We start from the raw sequence: 24,641 nt of genomic DNA, 5'->3' as shown, positions 1-24,641 counted from the left end.
ATTCCTGATTATACAGAATAAGGAACTAACAGCTATATTGAGAAGGTAAAGAAGATAAAATAATTTATAAGAGTAGTAATGGACAATATGGCTTTTAATATTTATTGTTATATTAATAGAGTATTTCAAAACAAGACCCTTTAGATTTTCAGAGAACAGTACAAAATAATAAAGGCAGTTCACGAACTCTTTAAGTGGAATCCTTGCACATTAGGTTTGAGCCCCCTCTAGTGGTAAAGTAAAGAAAATATGCACTTCTTAAGTAAATGAATGAATGAAAAACAATTTGATATGGTCTCCTTTCCCACGTACTGCCAAAAGCAGAAGCATTAACCGTTACGCTTTTTTTGCCTAAAGGTTGCAGACTTTCCTTCCAGTGGCTTGGTGCTGAGCTGATCAGGACAGACCAAACACAGCTGTTTGTGATTACTGGAAAAATCGTGTGTTTAATAGATTTATGACATTGTAAGGCTGTATCAATCCGATTATAAAGACATGTTTTATAGAACAAATGCCCCCAGTGAGACCAAAAGTATCAACGATTTGAATGGGCCCGAGCTGGGGTCTCAGCATAAGATCTGTTTGTGAAGCACTAGCGTCCTCTGGAGCATGAAGCATGTTGTTGCAGACCAGCCCTAAAGTTTCCTTACACCGTCGCTTAGTTTGTTTCCAGGGGGAAATGATTTCAGTGACACCTGCTTTAATTGAACGCGGTAGGACTGATTAACTCTCGCTTATGTGGTAAGTGCTTTATATTGCATTTCGAAATAACGTTACTTTTGTTGAAAAAGAATCAGTGAAACGAAAAAAAATAAATAAATACAAATAAAATAATTGGTACGGGTTAAATGTGGGACGAGTTCAGTATTCACAATGCCTTGCAAAGGGGTTAGACCCTTAGCTAGGTGTATTTTAATCACTAAATGCTATGTTTTTGGTTGAAAAAAAAAATAAGTATAAGTTTTAAATGACAGCATGTCTGGAGTTGGCAGGCAATGTAACATTTCCCACACCACAAAGCACATATTTTATTTTAATAAAAGTATGAATTGATGGTGCAAAATGGATGTAAATACAGCAAGGTGGTCTGTTTTAATCTGACATGTAAATCTTGAACAGAGTGTCAAACACAAGGGCTAAAGTAACACTGGAGTGTTAACTGTTTTACAAAGGCCTGTTCACAATCTGAATTATAGAGTAGTTTATGCTGATTTTTTTAATATATATTTTTTTGCTGTCTACAAGTGTTTAATGACAAATCTTAACAACTTCACTGGTGTGAAACTAGCACATACCCTTAATGCTTAATTGTATTTTCTTACATAAAAGCTATCATAACAGAAAGTTTTTTGTTCTTTTTTTTTTCTTTATCATTTTTTCACTTCTGAAAACAACATGGGCCTTTTTTCACAGACTGTGGTAATGCATTTCCACAACAGTTAAAACTTTGTTATTTGTGAATTGTTTTATTTATTTATTTATTTGGTCTTTGTCTTATGGGATGACATTGCAAAATTAATGGTTTCCTGTTTGCCTTTATAGAAGTTTACCCTGCTTGATTGTTATATATTGGCCATTAAAAAAAGAAAGAAAAATAAACACTGGTTGACCCCTAAATACAGAATCCTTTATGAAGTACCATAGAAAAGCTTAACAAGGTAACTGCTTAATTATAAAATATTATATAAAAATAATTATACTTGCTAGTAATGTTCAGCTCTTTAATTGTGACATTTTATAATCTGTTTTTTAAGGTCTAATAATAAGAATGAAATGTTCCCATCATCAGCTGAAAATTCAGGTAAAGAAATTACATTAGTCCTTGCTTTTATTTTGCTACAATGTTATGTACAGCTGCCTTGTTCTTGTTTCTTAATGAGGTCAATTCCCATAGCACTCTCAAATAATCACTGTCACTTGTCAAATGTCCAGGGAAATGCTACAATCAGCCATTATTTGGATCGTTTCCATCTTCTGAGGACTTTGAGACCAATGGCTCTGACAGGTAAGAATTGTCAGAGGATCTTTCTTGTGCTTTTCTGAAGGCAACAGAAATAGCTCTCCTATATAAAATGCTGGAGACATTTGACATTTTTATTAATATTTATATAATATTTTATAAGAAGTTTTGGAAAAGGAAAAAAAAAATGTTTAAAAATAAATAAATATAAAAATGATATAAACAGTAAATTAAATTAAGATTTTTCAATACGTTTTTCTAAATTATATAAAATTTATTATATATGTTACTTTTTAATTAAAAAAAAAGTTTTATTGTATGGTGCTACCATTTATTTTTTTCAACAGATATGGTGCCTATGAATCTTTTGGACCTGGGGCTTTGAACACTGAAGACGCAGATAGCGTTTTTGATCATTCTAATGGAGGGTACAGTGACACTTGTTCATCCTGGGGTGCAGACGTCTCGTCAAATTGCATCAGGCCCTTCGTCATGTCTTCCCAAAGGTCCAGGTCTCCGTTTTCGGACAGTGGCCGAGAGAGTTCATACTCCACATCCAATCTCTCAGATTACTCCAGCCTGAACTCTCCTTCACACTCTTGGTCAACTCCGATTGGCTCACGGGGCAGAGACATGCACCCATATGTGCACAGAAACTACCAGGGAATAGGTGCTGCTGCACCTGAGGCTAAAGGACAAGATTTAGGGGTACGTCTGCTGTTTAGATTATTAACTGAGCAAAAGCAATGACTTTTAGTGTTGATCTCTTTTCTTCCACAGTGCTCTAGTCAGAACCCGTCTATTTGCATAGAGAGATACTACCCAAAATCAGCTGCTTCGGTGATTCGAGGGACCAAAAGGAAGATGATGGAACCAGTACCTCCTTGCAAGTTGGTAAAAAAAAAGAGGATAATCAGAGCTACTCCCAGCATAAGCACTATTGTGGGTATGTGATCTGCTGCTTTGTTAGACCAAACAGTTTCCATAGTTAAATTGTTGCACTTTCTTTATTGTATTTTTCAAAAATGTTGCCTTGCGTTGATGTTTATGATGCTTTTTTTTTTGTTCTTTCTTTAGGACCGCACATTTCAAAGGTAAGAATTCACAATCAAAGATGCCTCAAAATCAAACCTGTGATACTAGAGCTTTTCTTTTCTGCAGGAGAGTTGTATTTCTTCCCATTCCAAGGAAATGAATAAAGAGCATGGTATGTAATGGCTTTTATATTTCTATTAATTAAATTGGAAAAGATTAAATTAATCACCATACTTCAGTGCAAGCATGGTTTAAAGGGTTACTTCATTAAAAAAAAAAAAAAAAAATTGTCATTAATTTCTCACCCTCATGTCATTCCAAAGATGTACATGGTCTGTTTTAATGATGTCCTTACTACCTTTCTGGGTCTTGAACGAATCACTTGCATTGCTGTCTATGAAGGGTCAGAAAGCTCTTGGATTTCATCAAAATATCTTAATTTGTGTTCCGAAGATGTGTTCTGAGGTCTAACGGGTTTGGAACAGCATGAGGGTGAGTAATAGTGACAGAATTTTCATTTTTGATGAACTAACCCTTTAATATTTGTGTGCAGAGCTTGGTAGGAAAGTTCGAGCCAGAGAGAAGCGCAGAAGACGACGCAAGAAGAATCATGAAAAATATGGAGACAAGCACAGGTGATTACTAAAATTTTACTCATCACTTGTGTTTTAAAACACTATCTAGATTGATTTGCTGGATATAAATTTATTATTTAAATCGATTATTAAAAAAAAAAGCAGTGAAATGATGACTTGTGATATGTAGAAAGGCCATAGAATTTTAACTGCAACTACAAAATCTTTCAAATTACCGTATTTTCCGGACTATAAGTCACACTGTTTTTCATAGTTTGGCTGGTCCTGCGACTTATAGTCAGGTGCGACTTATTTATCAAAATTAATTTGACATGAACCGAGATAAATGAACCAATAGAAAACATTACCGTCTACAGCTGCCAGAGGGCGCTCTATGCTGCTCACTGCTCTTGCAGTCTACACTGAAAACATAGAGCGCCCTCTCGCGGCTGTAGACGGTAATGTTTTCTCTTGGTTCTAAATAAATGCGACTTATAGTCCAGTGCGACTTATGTTTTTTCCCTCATCATGACGTATTTTTGGACTGATGCGATTTATACTCAGGTGCGACTTATAGTCCGAAAAATACGGTAGACATTTGCATCAGTTATTCAAAAACATTTAGCAATAAATGTCGTTAAATGCAAATTTCTGTCACTTTAGTATTCATAGCGTGTAATTTATTTGTTTTTTAGATGGGCTTTTACATGTGCTTTTTGTAAATTCCACACATTTGAAGACAAAGACATTGAGAAACACTTTGGAAGCACATATCACAGAGAGACTCTTGACTATATACGACGGCAGGCCAAATTTGATGACAAGGTCATCAGTTTTTTGCATGTAAGACTTTTTAAATAATTTTCTTTCCTTCATGTTTTAGTCTTGATTTGTATTATATTTGTTCATGTACATTTACCCCATTCTAATATTGCACAGGATTGCATGGTTCACAAGTTTCATAAAACTGTCTCTACCCTACACAAACTCAAGTCTACCTGTGGACGAAGCAAAGATGAATGGGCAAAAATAATGGAAGGTATGACTCTGCTTAAGCCAACATCACATTATAAAAATGCATTGTATGATAAATAAATAGATTGATGTATTGTAACTCATTTCCCATCATTCTGCATACTACAAAGACAAATATTGACATAGTCTAAACTTCTTCTTACAGGCGTGACAGAAGATGATTACATGACAAGAATGGAGGTGGTCTACTGTGTTGCATGTGACATTTACATTCCTGTGCTCTTCAGCTCTGTGCAGCAACATCTTCATTCAGTCACCCACCTCAAGAGCAAAGTGGTAACAGTACTCTGTCCTCTCTACTCTAAATATCATGAACTGTCATTTTCATCTTTTTATATATACAGTATTGTTCAAAATAATAGCAGTACAATGTGACTAACCAGAATAATCAAGGTTTTTAGTATATTTTTTATTGCTACGTGGCAAACAAGTTACCAGTAGGTTCAGTAGATTGTCAGAAAACAAACAAGACCCAGCATTCATGATATGCACGCTCTTAAGGCTGTGCAATTGGGCAATTAGTTGAAAGGGGTGTGTTCAAAAAAATAGCAGTGTCTACCTTTGACTGTACAAACTCAAAACTATTTTGTACAAACATTTTTTTTTTCTGGGATTTAGCAATCCTGTGAATCACTAAACTAATATTTAGTTGTATGACCACAGTTTTTTAAAACTGCTTGACATCTGTGTGGCATGGAGTCAACCAACTTGTGGCACCTCTCAGCTGTTATTCCACTCCATGATTCTTTAACAACATTCCACAATTCATTCACATTTCTTGGTTTTGCTTCAGAAACAGCATTTTTGATATCACCCCACAAGTTCTCAATTGGATTAAGGTCTGGAGATTGGTCTGGCCACTCCATAACATTAATTTTGTTGGTTTGGAACCAAGACTTTGCCCGTTTACTAGTGTGTTTTGGGTCATTGTCTTGTTGAAACAACCATTTCAAGGGCATGTCCTCTTCAGCATAGGGCAACATGACCTCTTCAAGTATTTTAACATATGCAAACTGATCCATGATCCCTGGTATTCGATAAATAGGCCCAACACCATAGTAGGAGAAACATGCCCATATCATGATTGTTACACAAACACACACGCCAAGCATATGCAACAACATACGCACAAACAAAAATTACGAAGCGCGGCGTACGTAACACTCACCCCCTTAAAACTCAACCTGAAGCAGTATTTAAGCTCTAGATAAGGTGTCAGCAATGATATTCTCTGAACCCTTTTTATGCTTTATGATCAAGTTATAATTTTGCACAATCAACGACCAACGCATAAGACGTTGATTGTGATTGTACATTCTGGACAAGAACACTAACGGATTGTGATCTTTGTACACAGTAACAGGCAGAACAGATGAACCCACATAAACCTCAAAGAATTGCAAAGCCAGAATTAGACCCAAAGCTTCCTTCTCAATGGTAGAATAATTTCGCTGATGTCGGTTGAATTTTCGAGAAAAGTAACAAATTGGATGCTCAAAACCGACATCATCCTCTTGAATAAGAACAGCTCCCATGCCTAAAGCACTAGCATCAACTTCCAATTTAAAACAACGTGTACAATCCGGAGCAGCAAGAACAGGTGCACTAGTCAACAACAACTTTGCACCTTCAAAAGCTTGTTGACACGCATCAGTCCAAATAAAAGCATTCGCTGGACTTAACAAACTGGTTAAAGGATGTACTAGAGTGGAGAAATTTCGGCAGAAACTTCTGTAGTAACCAGCCATGCCTAAAAAACGACGTAACTCTCGTCTTGTCGTTGGAATAGGAAAGTCAGCAATAGCAGATATTTTGGCACTAACAGGGCGAACTTGACCTTGACCTACTTCTTTGCCCAAATAGGTGATCGTTGCTTTACCAAATTCGCACTTAGCCAGATTAATTGTCAGGGAAGCATCAGCCAATCTTTCAAAAACTGTCCGAAGAACAGTCAAATGCTCAGACCAATCAAAAGAATAGATTACTAAATCATCAAGGTAGGCATTACAATTTCTCACTCCTGACAACACAATGTTTACAAGGCGCTGAAAAGTTGCTGGGGCGTTTCGCAGCCCAAATGCCATAACCCGGTACTGCAGGAAGTTATCCGGAGTAACGAAAGCTGAAATATCCGCAGCTCGAGCGGTCAATGGCACTTGCCAATACCCTTTCAGCAAATCTAATTTCGTCACAAACCTAGCAGAACCCAAGTTATCGATGCAGTCTTCCATCCTGGGAAGAGGATAGCTATCCGGTACAGTCACAGAATTTACTTTTCGATAATCTGTGCAAAACCTGAATGTACCGTCAGATTTTGGAACAAGAAGACAAGGAGAACTCCACGGACTATAGCTAGGTTCAGCTAGGTCATTCCTCAACAAATAATCAACCTCAGTCCTCATCACAGAACGTTTCAAACTATTCACACGATAAGCATGTTGCTTGATGGGAGAATTACACGTCACTTGAATATCATGCTGCAATACATGCGTTTGAGTCGGCACATCACTAAACAGCATGGGAAATTCTTGAATTAGCCTCATAACGTCCCGTTTCTGTGACTCAAGCAAATTCTCAAGGTTTTCAGACAATTTTTTTAAAATCTCAGAAGTCTACCACACATTGATAAATCATTACGAAGTGTAACACCATCATCAGGATCACACTCACCAAGAGAAAGCCGCGACACCTCGTCCTTCACTATCGTAGGATCAGACACCGCAACAACAGCAGCAGCTAGAACATCAGTAGGAACAGCAACAAGCTTTTTTTTCTCTTCCACAGATTTCTCAGACACCTTTCGAGAACAATATAATTTCAACATGTTAATATGGCATGTACGAAACTTCCGTTTGCGGTCAGGCGTGTGGATTACAAAATCAGTCTCACTCAATCTCTTTGATACCTTGTACGGACCAGAGAAACGAGCAGTCAAAACTGAACCTGGTACTGGTAACAGTACCAAAACTTCGTCACCAGGTTGAATTTCACGCACAACAGCTTTCCTGTCATACCATTTCTTCATGCCCTCCTGAGCAGTGGATAACGATTTTCGTGCAAATGAGCACGCATTATGTAGTCGTTCTCGGAACCGACTGACGTAATCTAGCACATTTTGTTGAGATGACTTAGTGTCATTCAACATTCCGTCTTTCAACACCTTCAGGGGCCCTCGTACGGTGTGACCAAAGACTAAATCTGCAGGACTAAACCCCAGAGATTCTTGAGTTGCTTCACGAACTGCAAACAACACTAATGGTACTCCATCGTCCCATTCTTTACCAGAGCTTAGACAGTACTTTTTCAACATTGACTTCAGCGTCTGGTGAAATCGTTCAATAGCACCCTGGCTTTCAGGATGATACGGGCTCGAGATCCGATGTGAGATACCCAAAGTTTTCAACACTTGTCTAAAAACATTAGAAAGAAAATTCGTACCCTGGTCTGTCTGCACGATTTTTGGCAATCCGAACGTGGAAAAAAACTTTATCAAAGCTTTAATAATGACAGGCGCAGTTATTCTTCTCAAGGGAACAGCCTCCGGAAATCGTGTCGCAGAACACATAATAGTTAACAAAAATTGATTGCCTGCTTTTGATTTCGGCAAGGGACCAACGCAATCCAAAATTATATGCTCAAACGGTTCGCAAATGACAGGGATCGGAATTAATGGAGCTGGTGGAATCTTTTGGTTGGGCTTGCCCATCACTTGACACTCATGACATGTGCGGCAATACTTAGACACGTCGCTCTTCAAGCCAGGCCAAAAAAAATGTTTGAGAATGCGGTTGTAAGTTTTTGTCACCCCCAAATGACCTGCTAAATCATGATCATGTGCCAAGCTCAACACTTGTTTTCGATAGACAGTAGGTAAAACAATTTGACATACAACATCCCACTCATTCTCCCCATCTCTGTGAGGATGTCATTTCCTTAACATCAACCCATTTTCGATCACGTATTCAGCCGCGTTGACTTTATTAGGTTGAGGACTTTCCACAGCAGAAAAACATTTAGTTAACGACAGATCTTCTCTTTGTGCAGTCTTAATTCCTTCATGAGAAATAGGTTCAGCTAACAATTCAGACTCAGCTATTGCCGTATCAGAATGTCTGTCATGTCTAACATTTTCAGATTCTTTTGGACCTGACCCAAAATGTTCCTCGGTGAACACAGGTGACAAAAAAGTGTCAGCCAAAACAATGTCATCTCCAATTCTGCGTTTTTGAGCACGCCTAACTACATTAGCAGCAAATACCTCCGGAAAATTATCAGATATATCACCAACAGGAATAAAACAGTCAGGTTTATCAACGACTTCGAGCACAGGTAACACTTTACCTCCCGCCAAATCGTTCCCGAGAATGAATGCAACCCCTTTCACAGGAAAGGAAGAACGTATCCCCACCTTAACAAAACCTGAGACCAGGTCACATTGCAAGTGTATCCGGTGCAGCGGTACCTTTACAACACCCATCTCAATCCCTTGAACTAACACACTTGACCCACAAAACATCTGCTCCGACAAAGGAAGTGCATCAGAGACTACAAAAGATTGAATCGATCCTGTATCCCTCAAGATTTGTACCTCTTTCTGCTCTCCAGGTTTACCATTTACGGAGATTAACCCCTTCAACAAAAATGGTTTAAACCCTGAGTCAATCACATCTTTCTCTAAAACTGCTTTAGGACGCACAGTCTTCACAAAAGTAACAGGCTTTAACTGTCCTTGCTGAGCCTGAGTCTTACGTCTCAGCATTAAACAATCAGAAATAAGGTGTCCCGTCTTGTGGCAATAAAAACATTCTCGTGTTTCTTTATTCTGTGGTGAACTGATTTTAGCACGGGTACTTGAATTTTGAGTTGAAAACGAACTCACCATTCTCTCTGGTCGGGGTAAAGTGAACACACTCTTATGCGTTAACACATACTCATCTGCAAGAATCGCAGCTTGTGATAACATGGTGACCTTTTGCTCATTCAGGTACGTGACTACTCTTTCCGATAGACAATTCTTAAAATCTTCTAAAAGCATTAACTCTCTCAACGAACTCAAATCTTGCACGTTGTTAGAAGACAACCATTTATCAAAAAGAATTCCCTTCTCACGGGCAAACTCCACAAATGTCTGAGCTGACTTCTTATGGTTCCTGAAACGTTGCCGATATGCCTCAGGCACCAATTCATATGCACGAAGAACAGCGTTCTTTACGGTATCGTATTGCATGCTTTCTTCTAAGGTTAGTGCAGAACAGACTTCCTGTGCTTTTCCAACTAATCGACATTGTAGTAACAGACACCAAACCTCTTTTGGCCAACGAAGTGCAGCAGCCACACGCTCAAAAGCAGCGAAATACGCATCCACTTCGGATTCTCTAAAGTGAGGCACTAAAGCGATCTGTTTACTAACATCAAATGTAGTGGTCGAAACATCACTCACAGAATTTTCTGAATTTACTGAAACAACAGGATTAGGCTGCACAGTTCGGCCCGAGACGACCGTCGCTGAATCCAACTCGAGCTGTCGCAGTTTCACCTGTGTCTCAGCTTCAATTTCCAGTTTACGGATTTCTAGGCGTAGCTTAATTTCAGCTTGGCGCGTCTCAGCCCGTTCCTGCGCTTCCATCTGGATTTTGGCTAGGCGGACCCTCAGTCGCGCATCACCCCCAGAGCCAACGGAAAGCGGAGAAAGTGGGTAGAAGGGGGGTAAGCCAGCCTTGGGCTCGGCCTCAACCTCCACCTCAGCATTCTCATCTTCTGCTTCCGCCACATTTCCCACACTAGTCAAACGTTTTTCCACAGCCGACATGCCAGCCCTCTCACTATCCGCATCTGGAAATAAAAATACTTTTAATTCGACCAAGTGTTTCCAAATTTCATTCTTAATAATGTGCTTTAGAGATTGCCTCACCACAGGAATGCGATAGTATTCAGCTATCTGCAACAAATCGTCTTTTCTACATCGATCAAAGATTTCTAAAGTTGGATCAGCAATAAATGATTGCAAATCAAAAGTACTCATTGCCAATATTCCACCATACTCACTTCAACATGCACTAATTCCTTTCCAGCGCAGTTCCCCGCACCACACACACACAAAACATAAGCAATATAAAAGTTAGGACGAGCCCCCAAATATGTTACGTCCCTCGTTATTTAGATGTTATTTGTCTAGGAATATTATTAGACGTAACAAAAGTTTTGCATGTGTGTCAATATAGTGACGAGAATCTGTTATTGGAAAGGAACAGACAACCACCCATAACTGAGTTGAAAGATTTTAATTCTTCAACTACAATAAAGTGAAGTAGTAACAAAGGGAAAAATAATAATGAAGAATAATAAAGTAATGACTATTTATAATTAGTACAACGTAACAAGAGTAACCAGAGCAACAGACAATCTGGGGAAGAGGAAGGAGCAAAAGAGTGGTGCTTAAATCAAAAAACTGAATATAACAAAAAGCCCCTTTAACTAAAGTTAAAGAACTAAGCTAACTATCAACAAAAAAGGTAGAAAGAAACATCTTCAGCGTACAAGACGCTATAACTAAACTATACTAACTAAAACAAAAACATACATAATTAGCACCACTCCTAACACTAGTGCATCTAATACATCTCCGTAACTACGTGTGCAAATGTAAGTCGCGACCTGCTTACCTGGCTCACAACCTCTCCCATCAGTCTACACAATGTTAAACGATGAACTGAGATGAAGATTTCATGACAGCAACAAACATTTAGCAGGCACTGCAAACACGTAAGCTACCAAGGGCAACACAGTGCGCCTTCAAGCGCAAACAAAGAGAACTGATCTAACTGCAAGATCACAAAAGCAGCGAGCCCCGAACAATAGTCAGTCGCTCAGACTGGTCTCTCGAACAAGAGAACCGTCTTCACAGCGTGTGCCAACTCTTTTCCCAACCCAGAGTCTGTTTTCATCCCCCCGCCATTGAAGTTAGAGCCATTCATAAACCACCCGGCGACAGGCGATTGGCGGCGCGATCCCAGACGTCAGCATCCTACGTCAGCTGATTGACAGGCGGACGCTCCAATCGAGCTTCACACCTGAAACAAACAAAGTACACAAACACACACGCCAAGCATATGCAACAACATACGCACAAACAAAAATTATGAAGCGCGGCGTACGTAACAATGATGCTTGCACCTCCATGCTTCACTGTCTTCACTGTGTACTGTGGCTTGAATTCAGAGTTTGGGGGTCGTCTCACAAACTGCCTGTGGCCCTTGGACCCAAAAAGAACAATTTTACTCTCATCAGTCCACAAAATGTTCCTCCATTTCTCTTTAGGCCAGTTGATGTGTTCTTTGGCAAATTGTAACCTCTTCTGCACATGCCTTTTTTTTAACAGAGGGACTTTGCGGGGGATTCTTGAAAATAGATTAGCTTCACACAGACGTCTTCTAACTGTCACAGTACTTACAGGTAACTCCAGACTGTCTTTGATCATCCTGGAGGTGATCATTGGCTGAGCCTTTGCCATTCTGGTTATTCTTCTATCCATTTTGATGGTTGTTTTCCGTTTTCTTCCATGTCTCTCTGGTTTTGCTCTCCATTTTAAGACATTGGAGATCATTTTAGCTGAACAGCCTATCATTTTTTGCACCTCTTTATAGGTTTTCCCCTCTCTAATCAACTTTTTAATCAAAGTACACTGTTCTTCTGAACAATGTCTTGAACGACCCATTTTCCTCAGCTTTCAAATGCATGTTCAACAAGTGTTGGCTTCATCCTTAAATAGGGGTCACCTGATTCACACCTGTTTCTTCACAAAATTGATGACCTCAGTGATTGAATGCCACACTGCTATTTTTTTGAACACACCCCTTTCAACTAATTCAACTAATTGCCCAATTGCACAGCCTTAAGAGCGTGCATATCATGAATGCTGGGTCTCATTTGTTTTCTGAGAATCTACTGAACCTACTGGTAACTTGTTTGCCACGTAGCAATAAAAAAATATACGAAAAACCTTGATTATTCTGGTTAGTCACATTGTACTGCTATTATTTTGAACAATACTGTATATATATATATATATATATATATATATATATATATATATATATATATATATATATATATATATATATATATATAATGGGCTTTTTCTCATTTCATGTCTCGTTTTTTCCCCTCCTCTCAAAGGCTTATAAGGACCAGTTAAAAAGAGACAGCGTGGTCACAGCTAAAGCCATAATAAATAATGATAATGTGAAGGTGCGCTATGAGAAGTACATGAAGGTAATGACGTTTGTGGTATATTAAAACACATAAAAAATATAAGTTTTAAAAAGTTTTTAAAAGAATATTTAAAGGTTTATCTCTTTTTGTTTTACAGGGAGAAGACCCATTTGCATTCGATGCCAGTGACACAAGTTCTGATTCTCAGGATCCTGAGAGATCTGATGAGGCGGAGGAAGATGAAGAAAATAGTGCCTCATAATAATGGACAAAAGGAGAATTGAATGGAGAAAAAGAGACAAGAGGAAAGGACTCTTTGTACTGTACTTTTCTGTAACTTCAAATGCTCAGGAATCTATACATTTCACATCACCTTGCAATGTCCTCTGATAAAGTGTAGGCATTTTTCTCCCTTTTTTATTATTGTATTCACAGTGCAGACTCCGATGAATTCCGTCTACTTGGGTCAGATTGTACTGTGTTTGTAGTATCTGTGTGAGTTTGTAATAATATTTTTCCACTGTTCTGAATGCCTTTAAACTTTACAGCTTCATAATTAAATGCAGATGTTACATTTTGTTCCCTATAATATTTGGGATGGGACATTTGCCTTTTCACTGTTTGGTCTGAGATGAGATGGTGTGTTTACCATTAAATTTTCACTTTAAACTAGACGTGCTTGTTTAACAGCATTATCATTCATTTTACTCATTAGAACTTTATGTAAGACCATCTGTAAGAGTACTTGCACCAGCTGCACTGGAAGTTACTGGAGGAAACAATTAATGACCGCTCTGAGCAACTTCTGTTTTACACGCGTATTTTACTGTAGAGGTGCATCTCAATAAATTAGAATATCATGGAAAAGTTCACTTATTTCAGTAATAAAATTCAAATTGCAAAACTCGTGTATTAAATAAATTCAGTCCACACAGACTTAAGTAGTTTAAGCCTTTGGTTTTAATTGTGATAATTTTGGCTCACATTTAACAAAAACCCACCAATTCACAACAAATTAGAATATGGTAACATGCCAATCAGCTAATCAACTCAAAACACCTGCAAAGGTTTCCTGAGTCTTCAAAATAGTCTCTTAGTTTGGTTCACTAGGCTACACAATCATGGGGAAGACTGCTGATCCGACAGTTGTCCAGAAGACAATCATTGATACCCTTCAAAAGGAGAATAAGCCACAAACATTCATTGCCAAAGAAACTGCCTGTTCACAGAGTGCTGTATCCAAGCATGTTAACAGAAAGTTGAGTAGAAGGAAAATGGGTGGAAGAAAAAGATGCACAACCAACAGAGAGAACCGCAGCCTTATGAGGATTGTCAAGCAAAATCAATTCAAGAATTTGAATGAACTTCACAAGGAGTGGACTGAGGCTGGGGTCAAAGCATACAGAGCCACCACACACAGACGCGTCAAGGAATTTGCTGAGCCACAGGCAACATCAGAGGAGTCTTACCTGGGCTAAGGAGAAGAAGAACTGGACTGTTGCCCAGTGGTCCATGTTTTTTTTTTTTATTATTATTGTTTTTATTAAGTATTCAAATTTGTTGAGGTGAATTGGTGGGTTTTTGTTCAGTCTGTGTGCATTAAATTTATTTAATACGTTTCACATTTTGACTTGAATTACTGAAATGAAATTTTCCACAACATTCTAATTTATTGAGATGCACCTGTGTGTAGTAAATGTGTGTGTGCATGATACAAACCTAAATTTGTATAATTCATGACTGAAAACATTTTGTAACATGATTTTGATGTGCCATTTACATGTTAATGCAATGTCTGATTTTAAAATGGGTTTTAAAGGATGAATTTTGAGATTTTATGTTTTCAAGTGATACATAACTTCTGATGATTTCTAAAATGTGATAGAGAAAAAGGCAACTAGGAAGTCTTTTTTTTAAAAACAAAGGTCAAAACTCCTTTTGTAATGTAGATTTCTGAGGGTGCACTCTTGTAATACATTAATCTATTACTTTTCCTACATAATTTTTAACAAAAAATATTGGTAAAATATATATTTGGGAGTCTTAGACCTTTCCAACGATATATAGTTTGTCAAGATTAGATTAGATTTGATTGTAATATAGTATAGTCAATTTAGGCGTCCCGTATTCGGGAAGGGGTGACAGTTAACAGGTTAAATGGTCTCTCAGTCTAGTTCTGTAGGCTACACAATCATGGGGAAGACTTATTGCAAAAGAGGCTGGCTGTTCACAGAGCTCTGTGTCCAAGCACATTAATAGAGAGGTGAAGGGAAGGAAAAGATGTGATCGAAAAAAGTGAACAAGCAATAGGGATAACCGCACCCTGGAGAGGATTGTGAAACAAAACCCATTCAAAAATGTGGGGGAGATTCATAAAGAGTGGGCTGCAGCTGGAGTCAGTGCTTCAAGAACCACTACACACAGACGTATGCAAGACATGGGTTTCAGCTGTCGCATTCCTTGTGTCAAGCCACTGTTGCTGAGTGGTCCAAAGTTTTGTTCTCTGATTAAAGTAAATTTTGACCAGTACCTGGTCTAAGGACCATGGTATCCCTGTTCTTAATTGGCCAGCAAACTCGCCTGACCTTAACCCCATAGAAAATCTATGGGGTATTTTGAAGAGGAAGATGCGATATGCCAAAACAATGCAGAAGAGCTGAAGGCCACTATCAGAGCAACCTGGGCTCTCATAATACCTGAGCAGTGCCACAGACCGATCGACTCCTTGCCACGCTGCATTGCTGCAGTAATTTAGGCAAAAGGAGCCAGAACAATGTATTGAGTGCTGTACATGCTCATACTTTTTATTTTCATACTTTTCAGTTGGCCAAGATTTCTAAAAATCCTTTTTTTGTATTGGTCTTAAGTAATATTCTAATTTTCTGAGATACTGAATTTGGGATTTTCCTTAATTGTCAGTTATAATCATCAAAAGTAAAAGAAATAAACATTTGAAATATATCAGTCTGTGTGTAATGAATGAATATAATATACAAGTTTCATATTTTGAATGGAATTAGTGAAATAAATAAACGTTTTGATGATATTCAAATTTTATGACCAGCACCTGTATATACACACACACACACACACACACACACACACACACACACACACACACACACACACACATATATATATATATATATATATATATATGTCACCAAAAAAATCGATCTATTCTTGGGCTACATTTAGACTTTAAAAGTAGCTCAATTCAGACTTGGCAAACCTGTTTGTAATGGTCCACCTGTGAAAGTCATGATACTAGTCTGCTCCTGTTTTTTGGAAGGTTTCTACCTGACATTTATCAGATCTGACAGAGAGGCCTGTTATGGCAATCCCATCATGCTTCGATAACAGGTTACTTTATAAAAATAAACATTTATTTCTTTGCATCATGCTATAATAGTTCAAAATTCAGTGGGTCTGCTGGAGATAGATGCCATCTTTATAGAATAAATATGTAACATGTATGTTTGATGCCATCTTTATAGAATAAAGATGTAAATTGTGTGTTTTTGAAATTGCTTTCCCTCTAATGATAGACTGGGACTCAATGTCAAAAAAAGTGACAAATCCTTATTATTCTTATTATGATTGTTCACATTGAAGAATCGTGACTCATTATGAGGTCTGAAATGAACACTAGAATCTAATTTGCCTTACGATAAAAAAAAAATGCAATAAAAAACCTACAATTATCACTGTGCTAAAATTAGCACATGCTTTAACTGGGTGGGTTGGGAAAATGTGTTACTTGCCCTTTTTTTTGTAATTGTTTGTGAAAATTGCTGGCAGTTTCTGAGTTAAAATTGTTTCTACATCAAATGTATATGCAGACAAGTGACAGATTATACAATAAATGCTTGTTGATATTCCATTAGTCAAGACCAAAAAGAGCTACTTTTGATATATAAAGATGTTAAGTGTTGCTTCTGAGTCGAGGGCAAGTGTTTTTTCTTCTAGATGCTGAAGCTCCCATTTTAATTGGGCATTAAACCCAGTGAGAGATTGATTGTAAAACTTTTATCTAGGATATGGCCTTGGATTTATTTGTGTGTGTGTGTGTGTGTGTGTGTGTTTGTTGCCCAAGGGAAAAGCGCACAAATCCAGAACTGGCACTTTGTAAGCACTTGCACAGATGATGAGCAGTAATTATGCTTTAATGATTTCTTAAGGGCATCTCCCCCTCCCTCCCTAACTAGTTCTCTCTTCATGTCTTTCTTCTTACTCACTCCCCCTAAATTAAGACTTATTTTGAAAACATTTGGTGATGAAATGCAGCTTAAGTTCTCTAATTGCCACACAAACCTCATGCGGGCATTTTCGCTTGGCATCTTTGATGTCACAAGCCCCTGCCTGGGTAGCGATTGGCGCTTATTGGCTGTAATTGGGACAAGTTGTTTTAAAAAGGGCATCCGCTGCATGACTTTGATGGCTGCAGTGGCCTCGCCATTGCTCAGAGTGGAGGAACCCTCCCCCCAGCATGGACACACGAGCACTAAGGCCCTGTCACTTATTAAAGGAGGTTGTCACCACAAAGTGACAGATGTCCTGATAGGATCTGGCTGAGTCTTTGGCCCCCGTCTGGCTTGTTAGTACACATGGTTCAAGGGAAGAGAACTGTTGGTTGTTTTAATAACTGTTACTTGTATTCTTCGGAGGCCTCCATCTTTCCCACCCTATGTTACTTGCTCATTCTTCACCATAAATCCATCTCCGTCTCTTTCACTCTCCTGCTAGGAGGTGTTTTAAACCCTTCGTAGCTGCTTTTAGATTCTGAGCTCTGTTTTCGTTCTCTCCCTGAGGTGCTGGCCTTGTCATGTCAAGGGTTCAGTGCCATACGAATGTTTCTAAAGCTCCATTTTCGCTCTGCGCTGCCCCCCTGCTTGTCACATGAAGATGAGGATGGTGTCCTGGGGTACACACCTGGCACTCTCAGTCCCTCACTATCCCCCATCAACCCTAAGCAGCCCTCTGGAGAGCGGCCCATCCTTTTAGGTTTTTTTCCACAGGTAAAATTGTGAAAAACCTTGCAAGGCCCCTGGTTCCCCCAGAGGTAAAATCTATAATGGAGTTTTGATTCAAGCTACAAGGGCCTTGAAAATGGACTGTTTTAACCACATAGCTAGCTTTCAGAAGGTCAGCATTGCACCGAGACAAGAGAAAATCATTGGCCCAAACAGGGCTGGAAAAGGCCAGAATTGCTCACCACAAATTACACACCAGAAGAATGCCATGCAGAGATGCATTTTTTCCCCTAGCAGGAACTTTTATTTGTGCAGTATGGCTTTTTAAACTTTCACATTTTTCAACATAAATTATTCAGAATGTTAACTTATTGAATTACCAACTTAATAACAGTTTTCATGCATGCGGTGCTCCACTCTCAAGGATAAAATGTGGTGGGTCTGCACATGTAGGATATCCTTTGATGATTGTGTGAGGTCAGAAGTAGCTATAAAGAGAATATTTTTCTTGGTGTCCAAATGTGACTTGTAATATTTAGTTCTCTATTAGTTGAAAATAGTTGTACTAGTAGCAAAAGACAGAGGGCGCTATAGTATAGCGTTGCAGTATTCAGTGGAAGAGTATTTTTTCTTTTTTTCTTTTTTTCTTTTTTTACATATTCAAAGGTTTATTTCAGTGTCAGTCAAGGTTTTTGTCATTTGATGTCAACTGACAGATAACTGTTCTCTTTTGTAAAGCTCTAGTTATATTCCATCATATGTCACACTGTCATAGCAGGAGGGAGTTCTATCCATTTATCCAGATAATCACTAAATCCAAACATCAAACAAGCACAATGTTGTTTTTTATCAATTAAATTGAATCTATTTCATTTTCAAATCGCTATATTAGAACCCAAACAATATGAATTACATCTGCAAGTCGAACCCTAAATTACATTACACTTTAACTTCATTCTTTCAAACTTGGAGTTGATATAAAGAGTCAAACAATTTCCATTGCTGCTGGAATCTTCGACAATCATTGCTTTATTGCATGTTTGTTAGAAGAAATAAGATTAATTAAAATAAAATAACAAACAGCTGCCAAGAGTAGTCATTGCTTCCTGTCAGGACCCTTTGAAAGTAAAGCTACCTGACAGTTAAATTCAGCTTCTGACAGAACCAAACTTGTTGAATTCCCACAGAAGTTAATACTCTAAATACTCATTGTTGCAATCAGTTAAACATCCCCTGGAGGCTCAACAGAGTTTCCCTTTGAACAAACACCCGAGGGAGGCCGGCCTGGGACAGTGCCAGAACCTACAGGTCTTAATGGCTGGAGCTTCTGGGAGTTTATGTAATGAAGCAATTGGTAAATTCTCCTGCGACTGTTGGGAGAAAAAATGTAGAAAAAGAGAGGCGAGAAAGAGTTGAGAGTGTGTTTTAAGTAAGAATCTTTACCGGGCTTAATTTCCCATGCTTGAGCAGAGTGGAGGATTTTTTTTTTCCTCCTTACAGATCTTTTTGTCAGATCCTGCCTACCCAAGATAGACCCAGGGGCACTCTAAGAACATACACATCACCTAGATTTGCCTTCCAGCCCACTTCCCTCTCCAGCGATCGTTCCCGAAATCCCCAACGGCTTCTTTGTGCAGCAAAGACGAGAGAATGTTTTAGAAATCAAATTTCACTTTGTCGGGGGAACCTGTAACAGACTCTAATTTGAATAGATTTAATAGAGCATAACTGTTGCAAATACATAATCACACATCTCCCCAGATTACTGAAAGCTCGGACAAAAGAAAGCTTTAAAATGTCTAAATGACATCTCCTGTTAATGCAGTGCCAGTGGAATAGTGTTTTGTAGAATTATGAACAATTTCCCACAGAAATGTGAAGTAATTGTTGACTTGCTATAAACGTATAGTTTTAGACTCACAGGTTTATTATGACCACACCTTCACTTAATCTAGTCACATTCCCAGTGGTCAATAAATTACATGACACTTTTTCTATAACAAGTAATTAAGTAATAATTAAGTAATAAGTAATTATGATAATGATAGAAAAAATCATTCTTCTGGAAAATAGTTATTTAAAGTTATTTATTAATTAATAAGATTAAAACTAGTCTTTTAGTATTATTTCTTTGAAATATTTCTTTTGAATGATATTTTAACAAAACTGCTTCACGTCTTAATGCTTTTTTTTTTTTTAAACCTGGTGTGACTTTAAAAAAAAATACAGTAATTAAATAGCACATATGAACTAGATTTGTTATTTATTTATTTATTTTTCCTAATCATAGACAGTCTTACGTAATTGCCCTCTCTTTGTATTCTGAGCTGTCATTGTAAATTCTGGTAGGTTAGAGTCATTATTTTTTTTTTCTTGATTTTTTCCGCTCATGAACACCTCAACGCCTCTGTTCTTTTGAGAGCATTCCTCTTGTTTGTCACACTAGCATGCTGACAGACTTGTGGCCCACTGGGGGATTTAATAGTGCACAGGTTATCATGAGGATAAGTCAGTCTACTGAGACACAAGGGATGTAGAAGTGGTCTACAGAGAAAGATGTGGGCTTGGGGAGGAGTGTTGGTGTGGGGGGTTTGGAGGAGACACACATAGGTAGTGTATTCCTCCATCCTTCAGCACCTTGCCTACGTTGACCGGAGTGTCCATCAGTGTGGTCTCTTGTGTGCTGTAGGAACAGCAGTGCTGGCAAAAATAAAAAAAGCCCCAAGAAAGTGTTTTTTTCATGGCCGGAATAGGAGTGATGGATTGGGTCAGCATGAGCAAACAATGTATTTGTTACAAAAAGAAAGAGAAAACAAGGTCTGGCAGAAAAACCCTCCACTGGAAGTTGGCACTGAAATATGCAAGAAGTAATATGTACTGAAATATATAATGGCTCTGAAATATGTAATTATAAACAATAATGGGTTGAATATTTGGATTTAATTATTTAAGATTTCATGATGTATCTCATTTGCAAATATATTTGTTTCATTATAAGCATAGGTTTGACTTTTTTGATAACACATGGGTTGCTTGTCCTGTGTCCTTGAATGATATCTGATTTAGCATGGCCCTCTGTGTATTGCATGTGTCTTCTAACCTTCATCGTCCCATGAAATGTAACTATTTGTGGCTGCTGAAACTTGTGAAATATGTTCTCCTGAGATTTGTGTAAAGGCAGGCTACCTGCCAATATGAACCACCTTTCTTTGCAATATTTGTCCCAATTTCCTTTGAAGAAGGCAATCATCCCGGATCTTCACCGAGAGCTTATTTAGGGATATCCTTTTTTACATCAAGGTTATATTAATTAATGCATGCCTTAGCTCAAATTAGCCCTCGGAGGAGCAATAACTCAAATTCTCGTATTTATTTAAGTAATAGTAAAAAAAATACATGCTAAACTGAAATAATTATGCACTCCAACACTTTGCTTTGAGAATAAACTGCTTGAAAAACCTGATAAAATATGAATGTGTTTAGGGTGCAAATTTGTAAAATATTTACAGCCTAGTCTTGGTGGGGTACAGCAGTTAAGTCGGCAGTCAACTTCAATAATTACCAATAAATGAAACCTTTTCACTGAATTTATTGTTACTCACCTATTTGTGAAGTGTTTCGATGTTTATAACAATAATTACTGATCTGGAAGGTAATCTTGGGAATGCTGGAAGTGCAGAATACTGTTTCAAAACACAGTGCTTAGTTGTGATGTGAGAAATCAAGTAGACTGCATGAGACTCAGCAAGAAGCCCCCAAGGGGACTGATCTTATGTCAGGAGATTGCAGATTTTTACGCTAAAGAAACTACTCAATCTCTCCAAAGACTGAATTATTAAAAGCCCTGTATGTTTTTCAAAGGCTGGGTTCAGCTTTTAGATGAGAGTGGGGGGGGGGGGTGGGGGAATGTTTCATTCTGGAACATATCTGTCCCACCCCCCACCTCTACAATTCTCTCTATACTTGCTCAAATGGCCCTTTACTTTCTAAGCATGCTTTTACTGCCTTTGAAGACTTATTTTTGTTGATGAAAAGGATATACCGGCTTGGTAAAGTGAACTGCGGCAATTCGTTCGCTCGTTTAATACTCCTCCCTCCTAGGTTTGGTTCATAAATTTATTATCAGTAAAGTATATGAGCGGTCTCATGCCTTAGCGAGGCCTGGAAGCTAAGTGTTGCTGATGTGAAAAGATTGAGAGCCAGACAGAACAAGAGAGAAAGCAAAGAGGCGAAGAGAGGGAAAGAAGAAGGAGTGTTCTGGGTTGTGGGTTTTCTTTGACTGACTGACGGCCGGGTGTGAATTATTAAGCTCTGGCTTCATCAATGACTCCTTCATTGTGAGCTGTAGAAGAGCAGCCTGGCTTCATTCCTCTTCAACTGAATGCTGTAGCTGATTAATTTGCATTGTACATACACATTCTCACAGCAATTTGAAGTTTATCTGTCTGAATAGAAAGTCACTTGCATATTAACTTTAACCTTTAATCTAATATTTAAATAACATTTCACCCCAAAATTAAATTCTTTCCTTTTTGGAAGGGATGGGCGAATATTCAAATATTTGTTTTTTTAAATGACGTTAAAGGAGAAAGACGTAATTTTTTATTAATCAAATTTTATTCACCATTTCTTAACAAGCGTATGATTAGGCATTATAGACAACGTCTTCAACATATTATATATATAATTTCTGTAATCTATATAGCCTACCAATCAACAATTTTTGAACAGTAAGATTTTTTATGATTTTTGAGTCTTTTTTGTTCACCAAGCCTGCATTTATTTGATCCAAAGTATAGCAAAAACAGTAATATTGTGAAATATTTATTATATATTTAAAATAATTTGAATATATTTAAAAATATAATTTATTCTTGTGATCACAGCTGTATTCAGCATTATTACACCAGTCTTCAGTGTCACATACTTAAGAAATCATTCTAATGGTGATTTGCTGATTATCAATATTTTAAACATTAGTATTTTTTTCAGTATTCTTTGATGAATATAAGGATCCAAAGATCAGCATTTATGTGAAATAAAAAGCTTTTGCAACATTACACTACATTCACTACATCATTCAAAAGCTTATTGTCAATATAATTTTTGTTTTTCTTTTGGAAAATAAATTATAGAAAAATTAACACTTCTATTTAGCAAGGACTCTTTTGTGGGTTCGAGTCTCAGGCAGGCAACACCACGACTGAGGTGCTTTTGAGCAAGACACCGAACCCCCAACTGCTCCCCGGGTGCCACAGCATAAATGGCTGCCCACTGCTCCGGGTATGTGTTCAGGGTGTGTGTGCACTTTGGATAGGTTAAATGCAGAGCACAAAGTATGGGTCACTGTATGTCATGTCACTTCACTTCACTTCACTTCACTTTTCTTTTGATGATAAAGACATTATTTTTCAAAACATTTCTATATCAAAATAAATTCTGCTCTTCTGAACTTTCTATTCATCAAAGATACCTGAAAAAGCTTCTTCTTCTTTTTTTTTTTTTTGAGCAGAAAATCTGAATATCAGAATTATTTCTGAAGGATTGTGTGACTGAATTAATGATGCTTAATATGAAGCTTTGGAATCTCAATAAATTACATTTTGAAATATATCCAAACAGAAAACAGTTAATTTAAAAAGGTTAGTAAAAAATATTTCAAAATGTTTCTGTTTTGCTGTACCTTGGATCAAATAAATGCAAGCTTGGTGAACAGAAGAGACTCCTAAAATATTAACAAGCTTACTGTTCAAAAACTCTTGACTGGTAGTGGATACTATAGGATACTATAACTTTATTTTTTTTTCTAATTTCTAGCTTAACTGTCACTGTCCCACCTGTGGGACACTCTTTTTTGTTGTTGTCTTTTTCTCTATATAATCTTTTAGTAACCATCATAAATCATATATCATTTGAAAGCTTAGAAGCCCAAGATTCATTCTGTGAAAACCATTTTGAAATTGGACATTGCTTTACCATGGAAATTGTACTTTAAAATCTAATAGCGGTCACCTTCCCCTTAGTGGGAAGGGCCAAGTGTCATAAAACAGAATGCATTACGGTCTTCTAGAACCCAAACTTTTTATAATCTTGGCAACAAAATTATCATTGGAAAGGTCTGAGTCTCAGGATTTGGTGGTTATTTTGAGATAAAAGTAAAATTCCAAGAGAAATCTAGAGAAAAATTCATTAAGCAAAGTTCTAAATAGTTTTGATGACTCCCAGTGGCTGTGTGTGGTATGAAGCCCTAAATAAAATTTAGGGCTTCAATTTTTTTGTCATATCAAATTCAAATTTATAACATAACTTATTATTTAGGAACAAGGCTTTAATTTTATACCGATTTTAGAGTAAAACCTGTTATGTAAAATATTTATAATAAATACAATTAAATTAAATTAATATAGTGTATATTATTTACAGTACATTTAAACTTCTATAACTTTTTGATACTTAAATTTCTTGAAAGAAATCTGCTAATTTTCTTCTTTAAAAAGAGACCAACCTTATGTTTATATTCCAAAGTATTCATAAATTACAGCAATTTTAGCTTGGATAGTGCACTTTAATGCCTATTTAAAAAATGGGGGGTGGGGGGGGTGGTGACAGTTAAGGGGTTAATTGGCTTAGAAATCTATAACTGCTGGACAGTGACAAATAATAATGATTTGTTTATAAACTACAATTTTTTTTTTTTATCACATTATAAGGCAGAATAGTTTCTATTCTGTAATAAATGCTATGTCAATTAGCACTGCATTGTTCATACTTTATTTATCACCTGCTGGAGATGACTTGAAAATATATTGTTGCAATCGTATGTTTAATGTCTTCATGTTTACAAAAATTTCT

General features: G+C 37.4%; 1 protein-coding gene across 1 annotated transcript; it reads left to right on the top strand.

Moving 5' to 3' along the window:
* The first annotated feature begins 559 nt into the window (after positions 1-559).
* LOC128015539 (DBIRD complex subunit ZNF326) lies at positions 560-13,490 on the top strand. The gene is made up of 14 exons (XM_052599423.1): positions 560-741; positions 1,543-1,658; positions 1,755-1,801; positions 1,933-2,005; positions 2,308-2,668; positions 2,741-2,906; positions 3,038-3,054; positions 3,122-3,167; positions 3,549-3,630; positions 4,266-4,413; positions 4,510-4,609; positions 4,751-4,881; positions 12,781-12,876; positions 12,974-13,490. Exons 3-14 carry the CDS (start codon positions 1,774-1,776, stop codon positions 13,076-13,078), a joined length of 1,353 nt encoding a protein of 450 aa, XP_052455383.1. The 5' UTR covers positions 560-741; positions 1,543-1,658; positions 1,755-1,773; the 3' UTR covers positions 13,079-13,490.
* The last annotated feature ends 11,151 nt before the right edge of the window (positions 13,491-24,641 follow it).

The sequence above is a fragment of the Carassius gibelio genome, chromosome A6 (genome assembly GCF_023724105.1).
Source record: "Carassius gibelio isolate Cgi1373 ecotype wild population from Czech Republic chromosome A6, carGib1.2-hapl.c, whole genome shotgun sequence".
NCBI classification, from domain to species: domain Eukaryota; kingdom Metazoa; phylum Chordata; class Actinopteri; order Cypriniformes; family Cyprinidae; genus Carassius; species Carassius gibelio.
Note: the sequence above shows the minus strand (reverse complement) of the source record. Positions and strands in the feature narration are given on the sequence as shown.